Here is a 19,414-nt window from a genome sequence, read left to right as displayed (position 1 = left end):
ATCCTACCATCTTTTAAAGGTATCTTATAAACCACAGCAGGCTAAATGCTACCTCTGTGTGCAACCCTACAGATGTCATTTCACTTTTTTAAATTAATGTTTTCTTTTCAGTTTCTTCATTAAAGTCATTATGGCTGATCACAGAATTTTGCTCTTGGTATTTGATTGGGCTGATATTTTTAAAGCATCAGTAAAGTAGGAGAAATTATTTTTGGAAGTCTTAAGAAAATGAATCATTGTTTTAAATATTTTTCCACATTCACACTGTACTGTGATACAGAGCCTATTTGTACTGTTGTAGGTACCGGTAACACTGAATTTGACAAGGCTGAAAGGTTGATCAGTTTCACTTGTCTTTTTTTTTTTTTTTCTGATACTTTGTTTTGGGTCCCCTCCTGCAGGGATATATTGCAAAGCCAGAGAAGTTATGATCAGAAGCATTACCTGAATCAGATATTTTTTCTTTTTTTTAATTCTAGTGATTGTCACAGGAGAGATGTTATCTTGTATTTTTTATCGTCAGAAACATTATAGTTAGCAACTGAACATTACAATTATTTAAGGTTAGTTTACAGTCAATTAGATTTCAGGAACTTTCAGCATTATATCTTACTATGGCTCAAATCAAATCTAAAGATAGCTTTTTAACCAGTCAAAAAGTTATGATTTTGGTAGTTACCTATTCATACAAAATACTGTTTGCATTGAAAAAATGATATATTTGTGCCGTAGTTTTACTCTAGTTTTCTATATGGAAGAGTGGTCTACCTGGCTCATGTCTGGTTATTTATTATTAGTATTTCTATCAGGGCAGTGCCTAGAGGTCCTGGCTGAGATCAATGTCCCATTGTAAAAGATAACTCTTGCCCTGAAGAGCTCACAACCTAAATGGGCAAGACAGACAAAGGGAGGGAGAAAAAGAGATTTGCCACTGTTGTTGTCAGAGCTGGAACTGAATCCTGATTTCCTGAGACTCAGTCATGCATCTTATTCACAAGACTATCCTCCTCAAACATAGTCCACAATTTTACACCATTAGTATCCTATCAATACTCTGGATTCTTCATTTTGGCTCTACAGCTGCTGATGAGTCAAGAACACACATGAAAATCTACAGAGATGAGTGTCTTTTCCTATGCTTTGAACATATAAAGCTGTATATTTTGTTAATATTGTAGTAATCTGTATGAACTTCACACCAACTATGAGCTCATGTGTAATTTCTTTTTTCCAAAAACTTGCAAAAGAACAAGTAAGTATTAGCTACTGTAGGACTTTGCAGGAAGTTACACGCGCTTTTCAGGGGACTTGCAAATCATATTTAGAAAATGAGAACAAACAGTGGGTCACCATCATGGTCTCATATTATCTTTTGTTCAACATGTAGGTGATTGTGTTCGCCTTCTCCGTAAAGATCACCATTTGGAAGGTGTCACTGGAGATAGTGTGGAAAACCAGGTATATTATCACTAATTACTTGTTTGTTTATATCAGAAAAAATATTATGGTGCACCAGATTTCTGCAGATCTCAAAAGAACTCACGGTTGCTTTCTTTTGCTGCTGTTGATTAACATGGGCATCTGGAGGGACAAAGTTGCCAGGAAGTGAAACACTAACTAACAATTAACATTAGTTATTCTTGCCTTGCCAAATTTGACTTGCTCATGGCCGGCATTTTTCTTTATGTGAGAGCAAAGCAGTTATTTTTTTCCCCATCAACATCATCACAATGGAAGAGCAGATTTGGTGCTTGGGCTTGTATAATTATCCAATGATTTTGCAAGGATGAATTAACAGTATTGATTTATAGAGGGAACTGAGACATCTGATAAAGTGTCCAGTTTGCTTGGGACAAATTAAAAATGTTTTATAATGAAGTCTTCTTACTTTGTTTAGTTCATCCAAAAGCATGAATGGTTGATAATTAGCCGGAGGAGGTGCAAGCATGATGTTTCTGAAAACAACACAGCCACGCTCCACTCTCTGACTGGCAGGAGGACGGAGACTTTCACCTTCAAATCCTGAAAAGTGACAAAGGAAACACATTTAAGAAACCAGCAACAAAGTGCTATGAGCATAATTAACTAACACAGGGGTTCTCAAACTGGGGGTTGGGACCCCTCAGGGGGTCGCGAGGTTACAACATGGGGGGGTCGCGACCTGTCAGCCTCCACCCCAAACCCCGCTTTGCCTCCAGCATTTATAATAGTGTTAAATATATAAAAAGGTGTTTTTAATGTATAAGGGGGGGGGGTCACACTCAGAGGCTTGCTATGTGAAAAGTACAAAAGTCTGAGAAACCTTGAACTAACATAACAGCTGCTAATGCATCTCTATGTGCCTGATTCTGCCACTCTTACTCACATTGAGTAATACTTTACTACATAAGTAACGTCATCACTTCTCAAGAAGTGAAGATACTACTCAAAATAAATAAGGGAGATAGAATTGGGTCCAGTTATATTGTTTGCAAAGTAATACACTGTAGAAATTGTAGGAATTAAATGTACTGTACGATATGCAACTGTTTGCCTTTCATGCAAGTGCCAAGACAAGTATCAAACCTTGCTTTATTGGTATCTATATATTTAATACCCTACTGAAGTCTTGTAATTCACTCAGCAGATGTGTTTTTATATTTGAGGGGGAGGGGGAATCTTCTTTGTGACCATCTGTATCTTATAGAGATCAGGAGAGAAGATGTTTTACATTGCTAATTTATGGCACTGCCTACATCATTTAGAATTGGCTGAAGTAGATATGGCAAGGCTAGGCTATTGGAAAGTGCTTTGTTTGCTTAACCTAGTAGTTATGCTCAGAAACAGCAAGTGTTTTCTGCATAATAGAAACAAATCATACATTTGTAAAAAGCTAATATGGATTTACATGTATACTCCCTTTATGAAGAGTGACGGCAACAGCAAATAAATAAATATATTCAGGGATATTAAAACACTTTCCAGACCTTAAATAAGCCGCACAACATCCCGAAAGAACAGATAAATATTATTAGGCCCACTTACAGTGACATAAACTGAGGTATCGTGGGTTATGTAACTAGAGTAAGGTCACACAACTACTCAGTGGTATAGCTGGATATAGAAATCATGGGGGCAGATTCCCCATCCTACATGAGCTCTGCTCCGGTACAGTGAAGACGAGGCTGTCGGAGAGCTGGTTGTGTCCCCCTAATTTAAACCACATTGCCCTTGCATATCTTAGAGGAGCAAGGGAACAGCTTTAACTTACACCACTGGCATAAGGACCCTCAGGCTTTATGTCAGAGGAGGATTGGGAGTAGTAGAGATCTGTTCTGCCATGCCCTGCTCCACCTCTGTAATGCCTTCTTCTTCCCATTACACTGATGACTGAGGGAGGACAGTCAAAGGATGGTGAAGCCACTTCCACCAGCAGAGAGTTCCCTACACAGGAGGCTGTCTCTGCTGGCCATCTTGACTGATGCGTTGCAAAGTGGAAACTATAGCTAAGGGGTGCACCCTCCTCAATATACACAGTATGCAAAGAATTCAATCTCTATTTAATTGTAGCTCTTCTGGCAAAGTATTGCTGAGAGGAATTTGGTGGTGCTGTAGATTTGTCTTTACTAGGAATTCTATAGGAAAAAACATCGCCTGCTTGGCAGAAAAGAAACAGAGAGATAGAAATGGGAGGATAGGGAAAGACGAGTGGCGGTATGCAAACCAGGCACGCTACAGTATATTTACCCAAGAAGATGACAGTAGTTACACAGTATAGATTCAATTCTGCAAGGCACTGAGTGCCTTCAACTCCAAGTGATTTCAATAGCACCTCCAGGACTTGCTGAGCACCTTGCAGCATGGAACCCTCCATGAAAACCCAATGTGCACCTGACAATTATTTCCCTTATTTCTTTAACTTGCTTTATTAATGGCTGAGATGACAGGTGGTTTAACTGCTTCATGTTTTCAAGCAGTGATGCCTGTCATGTTTGCCTGGTTTAGCCTCTCTTAAATTGTGTGTCAAATAGTGATCAAGTTAATCTGTATGGCTGCCTTTCTAGAATGGCAACCTCCCCAGTAACTGACTAGGAAAGCAATAGCATAGTCAGTCAGGGCATCAACATATAGAAAAATAAGAGTAAGTCTAGAAATTAAATGCCTCATTTTTTAGTTAAAATAACAAAGCCAACAAAACATACATGGTGCATTCATTAGACTAGCATGGCCATGTTTATCATTCATAAACTGACCTGAGACATGGAAAAATAGGAATTAAATTATCTCTGATAATATTTTATCCAGTGTAGCATTGGAGAAATTAACATTTCCGTGGATAACATAACTATGTCAAATATTAATTTTTAACGTGTGCAAATATTTAACAAATTTAAATAAAAAAATCAAAGATGTTTGGTGAAAGCTTCTCCTTTTCTACCTTTATTCAACAGATTAAGACTGATTCTAGTCTCCCACTAGTGCAATTCTGCAGTATAACTGCACCAAAGTCAATGGAGTTAAGCTGATGTAAAACTTATGTGAGAGGAGAATCAGACACATTGGCCTAAATGTTCAAAGTTGAGTGACTAAAGTTACGTTCTTAAATTTATATTTGGGCACCTAAATAAAAATAGTCTAATTTCCAAAGGATTTGAGCACCCACAAGCTCCAATTCTTTGCAATGAAATTTCAAATTGGAAAATCAGGACACTTATTTAGGTACCTAAATACGAATTTAAAAGTTTAATTGTAGGCACCCAGATGTGAAAATTAGACACAGTACCCTGAAAGCAGGGGAGGCGAGAGCGCATTGGTGAGGCTAGGGGGACCAGGATGGCTGACTGGTTCTTGTGCCTGTCAGCCAGGTATATTTAAACTCTACTTGGCTTTTCAAAGGCCTGTTGGATCTTTAGCTGTCCTGTCCTCCCTCCACTTAGTTGTAGCACAGGAGCTGAGTTTTTCAAGATGCTCTGGATCTGAACAATCAGTTGTTTTGGGATCAGAAAAGAATTTGTTCTCATTATCTCCAGACTGATTCTTGCCTGCATATTTATACCTGCCTCTGGAAATTTCCATTACATGCATCTAACGAAGTGGGTATTCACCCACGAAAGCTTATGCTCCAATATATCTGTTAGTCTTAAAGATGCCACAGGACTCTCTGTTGCTTTTTACAGATCCAGACTAACACTTCTACCCCTCTGAAAGCTGAAAAAGTATCAGAATTTGGCTCAAGCTTTCTGGGAGAGGGAAAAAAAGCAATTATCGTATATTCTCAATCATAAGCCAGTTCGTTTATAAGCCGACCCCCTTCCCCCCAAGATGGACAAGTAAAAATGGAAAATGTTTATGACCCGTTCATAAGCCGATCCTATAATTCAGGGGTCAGCAAACTTTGGCTCCCGGGCCATCAGGATAAGCCGCTAGCGGGCTGACATGGTTTGTTTACCTCGCGTCTGCAGGCACGGAGGTGAACCTAAGTTAACAAAGTGTCCCGGCGCCCCAGCTGCTTACCCTGACAGCCCGGGACAGCAACTGGTGGGGAAATTTTGAGGGGGGGGAGAAGCTGGGGGTCAGGGGAATAACCCCTGTGACCACCCCCCACATGACCCCACCCCAGCCCGGGACCCCCACACTCTCCCCATCTCATCCCTTCCCACCTTATCTGGGGAGGGCCAAAGGAGGATGTCTCTGACTTGGTTGGAGCTGCTCCGGCAGGGTGGGCAACGCGGCCACAGCCTGCTCCGGAAGGCCAGACCATGCGGAGCAGCCGCAGCATGTTCCAGTGGGCTGGGCTGGGCGGCATGACCGCAGCATGCTCTGGCGGGCCGGGCAGTGCGGCCGCAGCCTGTCCTGGGGGGGAATGGGGGGGGGGGGGAGCATGGCTGCAGCCGGCCAGCCCCGGAGCTGCAGCTGCTTCGGAGGCTCGGGGGAGAGCAGCATGGCCAGAAGCGGAGAGACTCTGGCCCTGCCTCTTCCCTTCTGCTCTGCTGACTGTGCTGCCTTTCCTTGCTCCCTCTGTTGGGGGGAGGGGCTGTGTCCCACCTCTCCCTCTCTATCCCCGTTCATAAGCCGACCCCCCTTCTCTGGTGCTTCCCTTTTTTACTAAAAAAAATTCGGCTTCTGAATGAGTATATATTGTAGTTTGTAGTTACAATCCTTTATCCTAGGAAGAAAAATGTTAAAACAAGGTGCCTCTACTTGCAAGTGATGCAATTATCTCTGTGCTGCCTTAATTTTATCATTATATGACATTATAAAAAGTTAAGGCTTTACTTCTGCAAGGACATTCTTTAACTAACATCTTTCTCTCCATTAGCTTTTGCTGTAGTAGCAGTATTTATGTTCCGGGCAATGAATGGGAACCATATTGCTTGCAGCATAATTTCAATTTCTTAATGCACTAATAGTTTCAATAAGAACTCTGTATCTACTAAATTTGACTGCCTCTTTTATTGACAACTGTTGTGCAAAACATTTTTCAATAAAGTATCTAACACTGAAAAAGCACCATTAAAGCTGCATTTTAATGAAAAAACTGGTATAATATTTACAAAGGATGGGGAAACAATCTTAGAAAAAATAACTGGTCTGGACCAAACTCACCCCTTTTATAGTGAAGGATCATGTGGAGGGAAGGGGTGCTAGTGATCTTCCAGGGAAGGAAGTGGAGAAGGCCCAAATGTCAATAAACCTCCAAACTCTGCATGAACGTTTGAATCAAGCCTCACGAGGTTTGCCAATAACTAATATTTATCCTTCATTATGTATTTCGTGTTTATATACGTAAACCATGCATTAAGGGCTGAGGAGACACAGCACTGTGGTTTGGTCAGCAACTCCTGAATTCTAATCCTGGCTGAAACAAGGACTTGCTAAGTGACCTTGGGCAAGTCGTTTCAACCTCTGTGCCTCAGTTCCCTCATCTCTAAATCAGGGTAATAATACTGATTTACCTCACCAGGGATCTGAGGATTATTTAATTGCACAGAAAGAAAGTGCTTTAAAAGGACTAAGTACCATAGCCATCTAATCCTTCTTCCGCTTGGTACTAGGTCAGAAGTGGGCAAACTATGGCCCGCGGGACCGTCCTGCCTGGCCCCCAAGCTCCTGGCCCAGGAGGCTAGCCCCTGGCCCCTCCCCTGCTGTTCCCCCTCCCCCGCAGCCTCAGCTCACTCGCTCCGCCGTTGGCACAATGCTCTGTGCAGGCTGTGAGCTCCTATGGCAGAGAAGCTGCAGAGCCCGGCCTGACCCGGTGCTCTGTGCTGTGTGGTGGTGGCGGCGGCAGCATGGCCCAGCTCCAGCGCCGCCAGCCACCAGTGCTCCAGGCAGTGCAGTAAGGAGGCAGGGAGCAGGGGGTGGATAGAGGGCAGGGGAGTTCGGGGGGGTGGTCAGGGGGCGGGGATGTTGATAGGGGTCGGGGGGGGAGCAGGAGGTTGAATGGGGGCAGGGGTCCGGGGAGGGGCAGTCAAGAAGGAGGGGAGGTTGGATGGGGCGGCAGGGGGCAGTCAGGGGCAGGGGTTCCAGGGGCGGTCAGAAGACAGGGAGTAGGTGTGTGTGGATGGGGCAGGGGTCCCAGAGGGGCCGTCAGGGAACAGGGGGGGTTGGATGGGGCAGGAGTCCGGGGGGGGGGGGGAGTGGGCCATGACCCCCTCCCTTAACCGGCCCTCCATACAATTTACAAAACCCGATGCAGCCCTTAGGCCAAAATGTTTGCCCACCCCGTACTAAGTATACAAAACTGAAATAATTAACTATACCCTTACGTAGGTGCTATGTGACTCCAATTGCCTCCTCATCTATAACCAAGTCCTCCCACGCCCCCTCCCCTTGCTCCTCAGGCCCCTCTTGCCTTTTTATATCGCTCTCAAGTTGTGGCATTCCCCCAGGGCCGGCGCAACCCATTAGGCTTCTGAGGATTATTTATTTGGGGGGTGGCGACCGCGGTGGCTGGATCTTCGGACGCCCTGGTGGTCGGCGGTATTTCAGGCGCGGGACCTTCCGCCGCCTCTATTGGGGGTGGCATTCCTAGGGCGGCAAAAAAGCTGGCGGCGCTCCTGCATTCCCCTATTTGACTTTTTTCAGAGTCCCCTTGACATCTGCAGAATCCCTAACATTTAGACAACATATGTATTAAAATGGAGTCCATGCCCTAAAATTATTTGAGAAACTGTGATTGAATCAATATTGGAAAAAACTAAGTGGTCAAAGAAAGGTGCTTAAAGCTTATGATTTCAAACTGCCTGGCAGGATTCCCCATGTTGGTCACCTCAGAAACGTGTCCTTGTTTATTTATAGGAATCTTCATTCATATCTCTGTAATGCCAGATTGCTGACAACACTACACAAAACAGGTTTCGACAACAGAGGAGATACTGTCATGAAGGATGCATTAGAAATACCGCAGACAGACAGACAGAGACAAATTTCCTATTAAGATTTACATACCCAGGTTTCACATCCTTACGCAAAGCAAAGTAGAGCCAAAGCATCCAAACCGTCAAGTTATTCCTTAAATCCTCCCTTCTTGTCTATTTTAATTAAGACAATTATGACTTGATCAGCAAGATAAAGGTCATTCTGTCACCTCAGGGGGGTGAGTGCCAGCAGGATAACTGGGCTCATAATGACCACAGAAGATAGGGCAGCTTGACCTCTCTGGGAGTGAAATGTCAATTAATTATCTTTTTACAACCAACTCAATTATAGCATACTAATCACCTGTGTAGGACATTAAGCTAGAAGGTGTGGGAGAAAGTGGGGAAAGAATCATCAGCAATAAGCAACCCTGACTTAGGGTACAAGGCAGTTATCGTAAAACTGCAGATGTGACACCTAATAATGGGGTGTAAATAGTTATTAGCTGTTTATAGCAAAATTTAAATGCTGTAATAATTTCTTCATTTAAGTGAACTTAAAAAAAATAATAAAATGTTATCAGTCCTAGGGGTAATAGAAATGTCTCGTTTAAAGGTGACCAGACACACTGCATTAGTCTTTAATGCTAGACTAAATTAACCAAGAAGCTTCATTCATTAAAGAAAGGATTGGTTGGGGGTGGGGGGAAAGGGAGAGAAAAGTTGAACACAAGACAAATTAAGTAACAAGTATATGGAGGGATTTAGGAAAAAAAGATATTATAAAGCTTTATTTCTTTAACTTTAGTTACAGTGGGGATCACCTCAATGTCATACTGGTCTCATGGAAAAAGATTCTCTGCGGTGTAGAGGTTAGTCAGTACAGCTGCTGCAGTAACTTTCCCATGGGCAGAACATGCATTAATTTGGATCATTCCCCTAAACATACGTACACCGCGATTTCCAAAAAAGACCATCTGAAAAGCGGTATATACTATTGTAAAAGCTACATTTATGATACCCTTAACTACTGGTAACCAAGTTATGCCTGCAAAGTATGTGTATGCATGTACAAATAGGTAAATGCACGTGCAAAATACACACAATACTGTGACAAAAGTGCATATTTGTACACGTAAATGTGGTTTGTGTGCACACATACTCTGTAGGCACAACACAGGCCCTATATCCAAAAAGTAGCAAAATAAACCACAACAAACTCAATGCCGCCTCTCTTTACATTATACATACAATAAAATGGCAAAATGATAGCAAAATTCTTTTCTCAAGAATTTCTGTTAAATGAATCTCAGAGTCTTGCTTCACTTACTTCAACACAGATGTTAGAAAAAGAAAGAAAACATTCAGAAGTTTTCTAATCCACCTTCCTACCTAGTGAAGGATTGTTCCTAACAATATAGGGTTTTAGCCTAATGTATACAGGAGGTAAACACAATATTTATTTTTATGGCAGGTGTCAACATTTTCCATCATTACAAAGCAAACAATATGGTTTGAAATTTTCAAAAGTATCCAAGCAACTTAGGAGCACAAGTACTACTGAAAGTCACTGGCACCCTGTGCTCCTGAATCATAATTGTACTTTTGCAGATCCCACCCTAGGAGCACAGATGAATTTCTGGAACCAGACGTTGGGATATATTGATGTACCCAGGGCTGCCCGGGGGGGGGGGGGGGACGGCAAGTGGGGCCCCACAGGGGCCCCCACAAGAACATAGTATTCTATAGTATTGCAACTTTTTTTTATGGAAGGGGTCCCCGAAATTGCTTTGCCCCAGGCCCCCTAAATCCTCTGGGCGGCCCTGGCTGTACCAAAGACACTAATATCAGGTCCAATCCTGTAGGGCACTGAATTCCTTCTGGAAGCTGCAGAGTGCAACCCCTACAGATTTCAGAGTGCTCAGCACCGTGCAGGAGGCGTTCAGTACTTTGCAAGCATCAGGCTCACAAGGGAGAGCTTTGGCTCAAAGGAGTTAAAACAGGAATCTTAGCTCTGCAAACTCAAATAAATCTGTAGCATTGCAAAAGACAGAAGGCAATCTTGGGCCTTGTCTACACTACGAGAGTAGTTCGATTTTACTTAAATCGAATATTTGGAATCGATATTGCAAAGTCAAACGTGTGTGTCCACACTAAGGACAGTAATTCGACTTTGTGAGTCCACACTAACGGGGAAAGCGTCGACATTGGAAGCGGTGCACTGAGGGCAGCTATCCCACAGTTCCCGGAGTCCCCGCCGCCCATTGGAATTCTGGGTGGAGCCGCAAATGCCTTCTGGGTAAAAAAAAAAGGGGCCAGGGTGCTTTTGGGTAACTGTCGTCATCCGTCCATCACTCCCGCCCTCCCTCCCTCCCTGAAAGCGCCGGCGGGAAATCATTTCGCGCACTTTTCAAGTCATTGACAGCGCGGACGCCACAGCACTGTGAGCATGGAGCCCGCTGCAACCATCGCTGCAGTTGTGGCCGCTCTCAACGCCTCGCAGCTTATCATACAGGTTGCCCTGAGGCAGATGCAGAAAAGTCAGGCGAGGAGGCTACGTCAACGCGGTGATGGCCTGAAGTCTGAGAGTAGCACAGACCTCTCAGAAAGCAGGGGACCCAGCGCCGAGGACATCACGGTGGCAATGGGTCATGTTGATGCCGTGGAACGGCGATTCTGGGCACGGGAAACAAGCACTGAGTGGTGGGACCGCATAGTGCTGCAGGTCTGGGATGAATCACAGTGGCTGCGAAACTTCCGCATGCGGAAGGGAACTTTCCTTGAACTTTGTGAGTTGCTGTCCCCTGCCCTGAAGCGCAATGACACCCGGATGCGACCAGCCCTGACTGTCCAGAAGCGAGTGGCCATAGCCCTCTGGAAGCTTGCAACGCCTGACTGCTACCGGTCAGTCGCGAGCCAGTTTGGGGTGGGCAAATCTACCGTGGGGGTTGTTGTGATGCAAGTAGCCAAGGCAATCGTTGATGTACTGCTGCCAAAGGTAGTGACCCTGGGAAACTTGGAGGCGATCATAGATGGCTTCGCAGCGATGGGATTCCCAAACTGCGGTGGGGCCATAGATGGAACTCACATCCCTATCCTGGCACCGGACCACCAGGCCAGCCAGTACATTAACAGAAAGGGCTACTTTTCCATGGTGCTGCAAGCACTGGTGGACCACAGGGGACGTTTTACCAACATCAATGTCGGATGGCCGGGCAAGGTTCATGACGCTCGTGTTTTCAGGAACTCTGGTCTGTTTAGACGGCTGCAGCAAGGTATTTACTTCCCGGACCACAAAATAACTGTTGGGGATGTGGAGATGCCTATAGTCATCCTCGGGGACCCAGCCTACCCGCTAATGCCCTGGCTCATGAAGCCCTATACAGGTGCCCTGGACACTGAAAAAGAACTCTTCAACTACCGGCTGAGCAGGTGCAGAATGGTGGTGGAGTGTGCTTTTGGACGTCTCAAGGGGAGATGGAGAAGCTTGCTGACTCGCTGTGATCTCAGCGAAACCAATATCCCCATTGTTATAGCAGCTTGCTGTGTGCTCCACAATCTCTGTGAGAGCAAGGGGGAGACCTTTATGGCGGGGTGGGAGGTTGAGGAAATTAGCCTGGCTGCTGATTACTCACAGCCAGACAGCCGGGCGATTAGAAGAGACCAGCGGGAAGCGCTGTGCATCCGGGAGGCTTTGAAAGCAAAGTTCCTGAGTGAGCAGGGTAACCTGTGACTTTCTAATTTTCTGTACAGAGAAGCCTTCACCCCACTTCCAACACACGTTTCAAAATAAAAATAGTTCTACTTTGTTAAAGCACACCGTTTTCTTTAATACTGTTTTCGCGGGAATTTTTAAAAACTGGGACGCAGACTGTGGTGCGGAGCGGGTGTAGTGTAGTCGCGCGAATGCAGCTTCTAAACTCAAGGACTGACAGGCTCCGCTGCGGTGGGATGGTTCTTTCAACGGAGCCTGTCACCCCTCCTGATAGGGACTGTGTGTATGGGGGGTCTATGTGACTTTGTGGCGGGGGGGGACGGTTACAGATCCCCTGCTGTGTGGCTCTGTGATCCTGCCTAAGGACCGCCGCTTAAGATCTCTAACTGCCCTCCCCTGCCACAAAGTCACAGAGCAACCCACCCCCCACCACATAACATGAAAAGAACCTCCCAGACTAACCAGGGTAAGTAGTCACTGCATCACTGCACTATGTATGTGCCCTGCTGCTGTGCCTGCCCCCGACTATGTACCCTGCCAAAGGTGACTGTCCTGTCCAATTACCAACCCCCTTTCCCCCCCTCCTCCAAAAGAACATGATGGAAACAGTAGTTAACAGAAACATATTTTTTATTATCAACTACACATGGGACTGGGAAGTGAAACTTGGACGGGGGCTTGTGTCAGGCGGGAAGGAAAGAACTTGTCAAACTTTGGGGAATGAGAGCCTTCTGCTGCTCGAGCTCTCTGCATGGGTGGAGTGAGAGTTAGCAGGGACTCTGCCGCCTCTCCTTCTGTGCACTTTGGGTGAAGGGAGTATGGGACTTGGTGGCGGGGGAGGGCGGTTAGAGATGGACTGCAGCGGGGCTCTGTCCTCCTGCCTCCGTTCCTGCAGAACATCCACAAGGCGCCGGAGCGTGTCCGTTTGCTCCCTCAGTAGTCCAAGCAGGGTTTGAGTCGCCTGCTGGTCTTCCTGACGCCACCTCTCCTCCCGATCCATGTTGGCTTGGTGCATTTGGGACAAGTTCTCCCGCCACTGGGTCTGCTGTGCTGCCTGGGCTCGGGAGCAGGCTATAAGCTCTGAGAACATGTCCTCCCGTGTCCTCTTCTTCTTATGCCTAATCCTCCCTAGCCTCTGGGAGTGTGATGACAGGCTAGGTTGTGAGACAGTCGCAGATGGGGCTGTGGGAATGGGAAAAAGGGAGTGAATTCCTCAGAAAGATAAATGTAGTTGTGAACAAAGAACATAGTCTTTCTCTGTGAACAGGACCATGCACAGCACCTATCACATGCGCACTCAGCACAAGGTCGAATTCTCGGCCTTCGCATTCAGTGTCTGGGGTTTTGCAGAGCACTTTTGAGAACCCTGTCAGGACAACGGAATTGCTCTTGCACGCAGACATGGTAAGCCGTAGATTCGTGGCAGCTTAAAACTTTAATATTAGCAATGGCCTCATTTCACATTGAAATCAATGTCGGTCCCTGCTGCCAGCAATCCGGCAAGCAGGAAGTCTGCTCCTGTCCCACACCCTCGCGGCTGTCCCCGGGAACGATCCCTTTCGGCTGACCCTCTCCCGCCTCCACCGCGTGGCTGCAAACCAGCGGTTACAGTTCTGTAAAGGAACGGTAAAGCAGTCCCAACACTAACATTCCCCTACCTCATTCAAAGCAGGTCATCATGAGCGACATCACCCTCGTGAGGATCTCTGAGAGCGACAGACAGAGAATGCTCCGGGAAAGCCTTCAAAGACCAGGGCCGTATGCCGCCATGCTGTGCCAAGCAATGATTCCGGAGTACTTGCTAGTCTCGTGGCGCGGCAACGTGTCCTACTACGGAGGACCCAATAAGGCCGCTCTCCCCAAGAACCTAATGCAGCGGATTTCAAATTACCTGCAGGAGAGCTTCCTTGAGATGTCCCAGGAGGATTTCTGCTCCATCCCCGGACATATAGACCGCATCTTACTGTAGCTGCAGTAGCAGGGACTAAACAGTAGAGCGGCTTGGGCAGGACAATCATGCAAAACCGGACATTGCTAGATTTTTTTGAAATAGTTGCACTGCCCATGACTGAACCGTTAAGTTAATCAAACTAATCATGAGAAACCCATTTTTTACATTGTTAATAATCATGTTCTGTTACAAATAAATGTTTAGATGTTTACAACACTTACTGGATGATCCTTCACCAGATTCTGTGTCCGGGGTAACGGCTGGGGAGGGTTGGTAGGGGATCTCTGTAAGGGTGATGAAGAGATCCTGGCTGTCGGGGAAATCAGCGTTGTGAGCGCTGTCGACTGCCTCGTCCTCCTCATCTCCTTCCTCATCTTCCCCGTCCGGTAACATGTGCGAGGATCCGGCCGTGGACACTATCCCATCCTCAGAGTCCACAGTCAGTGGTGGGGTAGTGGTGGCGGCCGCACCGAGGATGGAATGCAGTGCCTCGTAGAAACGGGATGTCTGGGGATGGGATCCGGAGCGTCCGTTTGCCTCTTTGGTCTTCTGGTAGCCTTGCCTCAGCTCCTTGATTTTCACGCGGCACTGCGTTACATCCCGGCTGTATCCTCTCTCTGCCATGTCTTTAGAGATCTTCTCATAGATCTTTGCATTCCGTCTTTTGGATCGCAGCTCGGAAAGCACGGACTCATCGCCCCACACAGCGATGAGATCCAAGACTTCCCGATCAGTCCATGCTGGGGCCCTCTTTCTATTCTGAGATTGCACTGCCATCAGTGCTGGAGAGCTCTGCATCGTTGCCAGTGCTGCTGAGCTCGCCACGATGTCCAGACAGGAAATGAGATTCAAACTGGCCAGACAGGAAAAGGAATTCAAATTCAAATTTTCCCGGGGCTTTTCCTGTGTGGCAGTTCAGAACATCCGAGCTCTTACTGCTGTCCAGAGCGTCAACAGAGTGGTGCACTGTGGGATAGCTCCTGGAGCTATTAGCGTCGATTTCCATCCACACCTAGCCTAATTCGACATGGCCATGTCGAATTTAGCGCTACTCCCCTCGTCGGGGAGGAGTACAGAAGTCGAATTAAAGAGACCTCTATGTCGAACTAAATACCTTCGCGGTGTGGACGGGTGCAGGGTTAATTCGATGTAACGGCGCTAACTTCGACATAAACGCCTAGTGTAGACCAGGCCTCAATCTTTTTTCTATTCTTTAACACTGAGAGTACACGGTTTCTAAAGAGAGGCTTGTCATTGCACAGGGCTCTTTAAAGGTATTCTGAAAGGAAGAGCACTGTTTGTTCCACCTGCACTTTCAAGAGCATGCTGCTAAAACTTGTATTGTATTCTATATAGATTCTTATACCACAATAATCACCGTAGTACCTGAGCGCCTTGCAGTAGTGCACTAAACAACGTGACTAACATCTGTCACATGGTTTTTTCTTGAGTATTCTTTTATTTTAGAGATATTGTGCTTTTAAAGAGCTGTTTTTAAAAAATAAAGCTGTACATTCTGTACTGCACCTAACCCAGAGTTACCAGTGCTCTCTCTTTCCAAGATTATTCTGCACTTATGTTTTTTTACTACCATAATAGAAAGCTGCTAGTTTGCGCTTGCTTTACAGCTAGAGTTCTGATATGGCAGAGATGTAAATGGAACATGCAACAAGAAAACATTTCTGTTGGCAAACCTCTTAATTCAAGTACATAGTCAGGACCAACCTCTGAATCACAGGTACTGCTTTGGGGCTCAATCCAGAAAGTACAATGCCATGAACAAATATAGGCATCAGTTTTCTGACACCCCCACACTGCTTCAAGAAACCCAGGCAAATTGGATTTAAAGGAGCTAACAGTGCACAGTTTTTACTATGGCAAATGGAGCAAACTGTTGCTATGAGATACAAAGTTTAGAAATCATTTTAGATCACATTCCAGATTACCAAAATTTAAAGGAAACAACTGATTAACATTGTCTTCTGCGTGGAGACCTGATCTGTAAAGTGGTTGAGTACCCTGAATATCCATTGCAGTGAAGGGAAGTTAAGGATGATCAGCAGGAGCGCCGCCAGCTTTTTTGTTGCCCTAGGCAGCGGAAGGTCCCGCCCCCGAAATGCCGATGACAACCGGGGCAGCCGAAAATCCGTCTGCCACGGTGGCCGCCCCCCAAATGTTAGCGCCCTAGGCAACCGCCTAGGTTGCCTAACGGGTTGCGCCGGCCCTGATGATCAGCACTTTTTGCAGGAGTGGCTCAGCACCTTTCACGGCAAGGCCAAGTAAGAAACACAGACTCTGTCCAGATTGCTTGGGACAATACAAGCACTGGGGCAAAATATGTATATCCATATCACTCACCCATGGACAGCATTTTCTCTAGGGTATGTTCACTGTCAGTCATGGAGAAGGGGGAAAGATATTATGTTCTATTTAATTTCCCCCATACAATTCACCATCTTTGCCAATGAATTTCAAACCAGCAACTTAGCTCTGATCCCAAACTCCACAGTATAGCATGCTTAATGAATAAGCAGAGCACTAGAAAATTGTGGGACAATAAAACTGAACTTTTGCAGTGTGTAGTGTTAGGGAAGTTACTCCTTACCAATGTATGCTAAACATTTGGACCTAATCAATTTTTTTTTAACAAAAGTGAAAGATAAATAGTGACTATATTGGCTTTGGCCCTTATATCACAGTTTCAAACACTTCTCTATCCCTTGGGCTATATTTCAAAGGCCTTCTGCTAACAAATCAATTGCTATGTATGCAATACTATAATGGTGCCAGTAATGCCTATTGTATGCCTTTGGGTTTAAATTAAGTTGGTGTTTCCATTACACACCCCAATTTCAGGGTCAGATAATTTGATTATTCCAAATTACACTGAATGGAAAACATGCCAGTGGAAACCCAAGGAGACAACATTGTAAGTGTTAAAGACAATGGCAAAACTGTGCCAGTGGAAGCCTCTAGAGACCATATTAGAAACTGAAGGCAATGGCCAAGGAGTAATTTAGTATTTTGCACATTGATCTGTAATATATATTAAATACAAACATTCCGTTTAAGCCAATGTTAAACAATGTCTGTAGCTATGCCTGGTTGCTAACATGTGGAATGCTAATGTCATTTGGGTCAAACAATGGAAAAATATATGTACAGTACACATTCAAATAAGTTTAAACTATTAATTTTTTAAAACTTACTGTATTTTGCCAATGTTCTGAAATGGCAAGATCCCAAATACAGTTCAGCTGTAGATTTCTTCTGGGAGAGATAACTGTTTGATACCTAGTGACCAAGTTTGTTAGTGTAAGCTTTGAGAAATGACAAGTCTGTTTCTAGTTTAGTTTCCAGACAACAGTTTACATCAATCTAATATGATGCCACCAGAATAAAATTTGCACCTGGCACAAAAGATCCCTTAGTGGCTAATCACTGTCTGTTTTTTTCGTTTGAAATGGCTCCATCTGGTGTAAATTGCACAGGACTGGTATCGTTAGCTAGGACCCAGGCCTAGTTTGCTGATACTGCTTAAACTGGTTTCATTTTGTTCATCATAAATCCTGTCTGGAAAGCTGTTGACATAGCCAAACTGATATCCTATTAATTAAAATATATATATAAAACCTAAAAATATAATTAAGGTGAATTTATCTCTTGGTACCGCTTAAAAATACAGCTGATGTTAGAAAGAAGTGTTCAAATTGCCTATAATAAAAATGAACCACACAGAGCTAAGCTGCCAGATTTTCCATAAGGAAAACACTGCATGTTTCCAATAGCAAAACCCAAACTTCTCTAATGTAAAACACAGGCAACAGATTTAACAAATAGTTTGCTTTCACTGCTGGCTCAAAAACATGAAACAATGAAGACCGAGATTTCAATCAACCGTTAACTTATAAAATTATGTTCCATTTGAATCCTGCAAAACTAATATCAATTAACAAACAAAAAACCCTATGATATGTCAAAGCAAGGTTGTAATTTAATTTGACAAAAGCTATGAAATTAAGAGCTAAGGCTGCTACTCCATCCTTAATTCATGCCGTTGAATCTGAGTTGTCTTGCCACAGGGAAAGGAGCTTACTGAACATACTGTATGTGTTGTAATACCTATGAACAAAACTGAGGGGGAAAAAATCTACCACTGATCAGGATGAGGTCCAAAGACTGGATAGCTGTCATGATTGCCTTGGAACTCTCTTAGCCAGAAGGATGTGCATCGAGAATGATTTAAAGTACGTTAAAGAGTTGGAACTTGGGTCTTACACATGAGAAAGTTGTACCAATTTATCTATATGGGTTTAAACCATTTAGTTAAATTAGTGTAACCCCCATATGTGGACAATCTTACTCTGATTTAAGAATGACTTGTATCAATTTAGCTTAACATGACGAGGAATCAACTTTAGTTAAATCGATATAAGGTACTGTTAAATAGAAATAAGCATCCACACATGGGAGTTGCAGCAATTTAATAGAACTTCCTTGCAGGACAATGCGTTGGTGCACTGTGACATATTTCTGAAGTGCCACAATAGGAATTGAAAAAGGAGCGTTAAATAAACAGTCTTCTCGTGACTGTAGTGACCATTGGCTGGACCAGGGGCCATGCACCACCCAGCATAGGAGCTTGTATCCCATGGATCTGTGAACATTTACTTAGGGCTGAGAATGTTCTATTCCACTTCACTGCCACCAAATTTTGTTTTTCATTAAGTGCTTACAAAAATGACAGCTTTTGCATCTTAACATGAAATTAAAAATTTTAAAAAACACAGGGCCACCAGCACCAACTATGCCAGAGGAGGAGTTAAAAAAAAACCTTGGTCTTCTGAAATTTCAGCAACTGCAGACAGCAGAACAGTTGCAGGTGAGCAGAGGTAAAGGCAGGCAGATTACCCTCCTTTACCTCACCCCAAACCCACTGGAACCAGGCACTCTATCACCACTACCATGCATCCGCTCCCCAAAATGCCCACCAGCACCAAGGCTTATGATGGTGGAGCACAGAAACCCACAGCTCCCTGGGGAAGCCTCAATAGCCAGAACTAAAGAGCAGAGCAGTAGCTACACCTTTTGAATACACTGAGTCCCCAATCCAAGCTGGGTCTCACTGCATATTCCCTCCTGGAACCTTTAACTCTTTCCCTTGCTCCCTAACACTCACTGTACCTCTAGCTAGATTGTGAGCTCTCAGGGTAGAGACCAAGCCTTTGTTATTTGGTGCTGAGAGAATAAAAAAAATCACTGGACAGAAATTTTGAATTTCAAAATTTCAAAAACATTTATGTTTTGCTAAAATTAAAAGAAAGACGAGATCTTGTTTCCAATGACAACAGGACCCCAAAGATCCAAATTTGATTTAAAAAACAGAGTACCCGCTCCACAATGAGCTGCCAT

At 44.6% G+C, this 19,414-nt stretch overlaps 1 protein-coding gene across 5 annotated transcripts in view; it reads right to left on the bottom strand.

Annotated features, from left to right (window-relative positions):
• The window catches only part of MORN1 (MORN repeat containing 1), a 144,207-nt gene that overhangs the window by 75,260 nt on the left and 49,533 nt on the right, over positions 1 to 19,414 (bottom strand). For all 5 annotated transcript variants that reach the window (XM_034753711.1, XM_034753712.1, XM_034753713.1 and 2 more), the window contains one exon: positions 1,889 to 2,022. In XM_034753711.1, the coding sequence (XP_034609602.1) occupies positions 1,889 to 2,022 (134 nt within the window). The remainder of the gene's footprint in view (positions 1 to 1,888; positions 2,023 to 19,414) is intronic.

This window comes from Trachemys scripta, chromosome 19 (genome assembly GCF_013100865.1).
Source record: "Trachemys scripta elegans isolate TJP31775 chromosome 19, CAS_Tse_1.0, whole genome shotgun sequence".
NCBI lineage: Eukaryota > Metazoa > Chordata > Testudines > Emydidae > Trachemys > Trachemys scripta.
The sequence above is the reverse complement of the archived record's forward strand: the minus strand, read 5'-3'. Positions and strand labels throughout refer to the sequence as shown.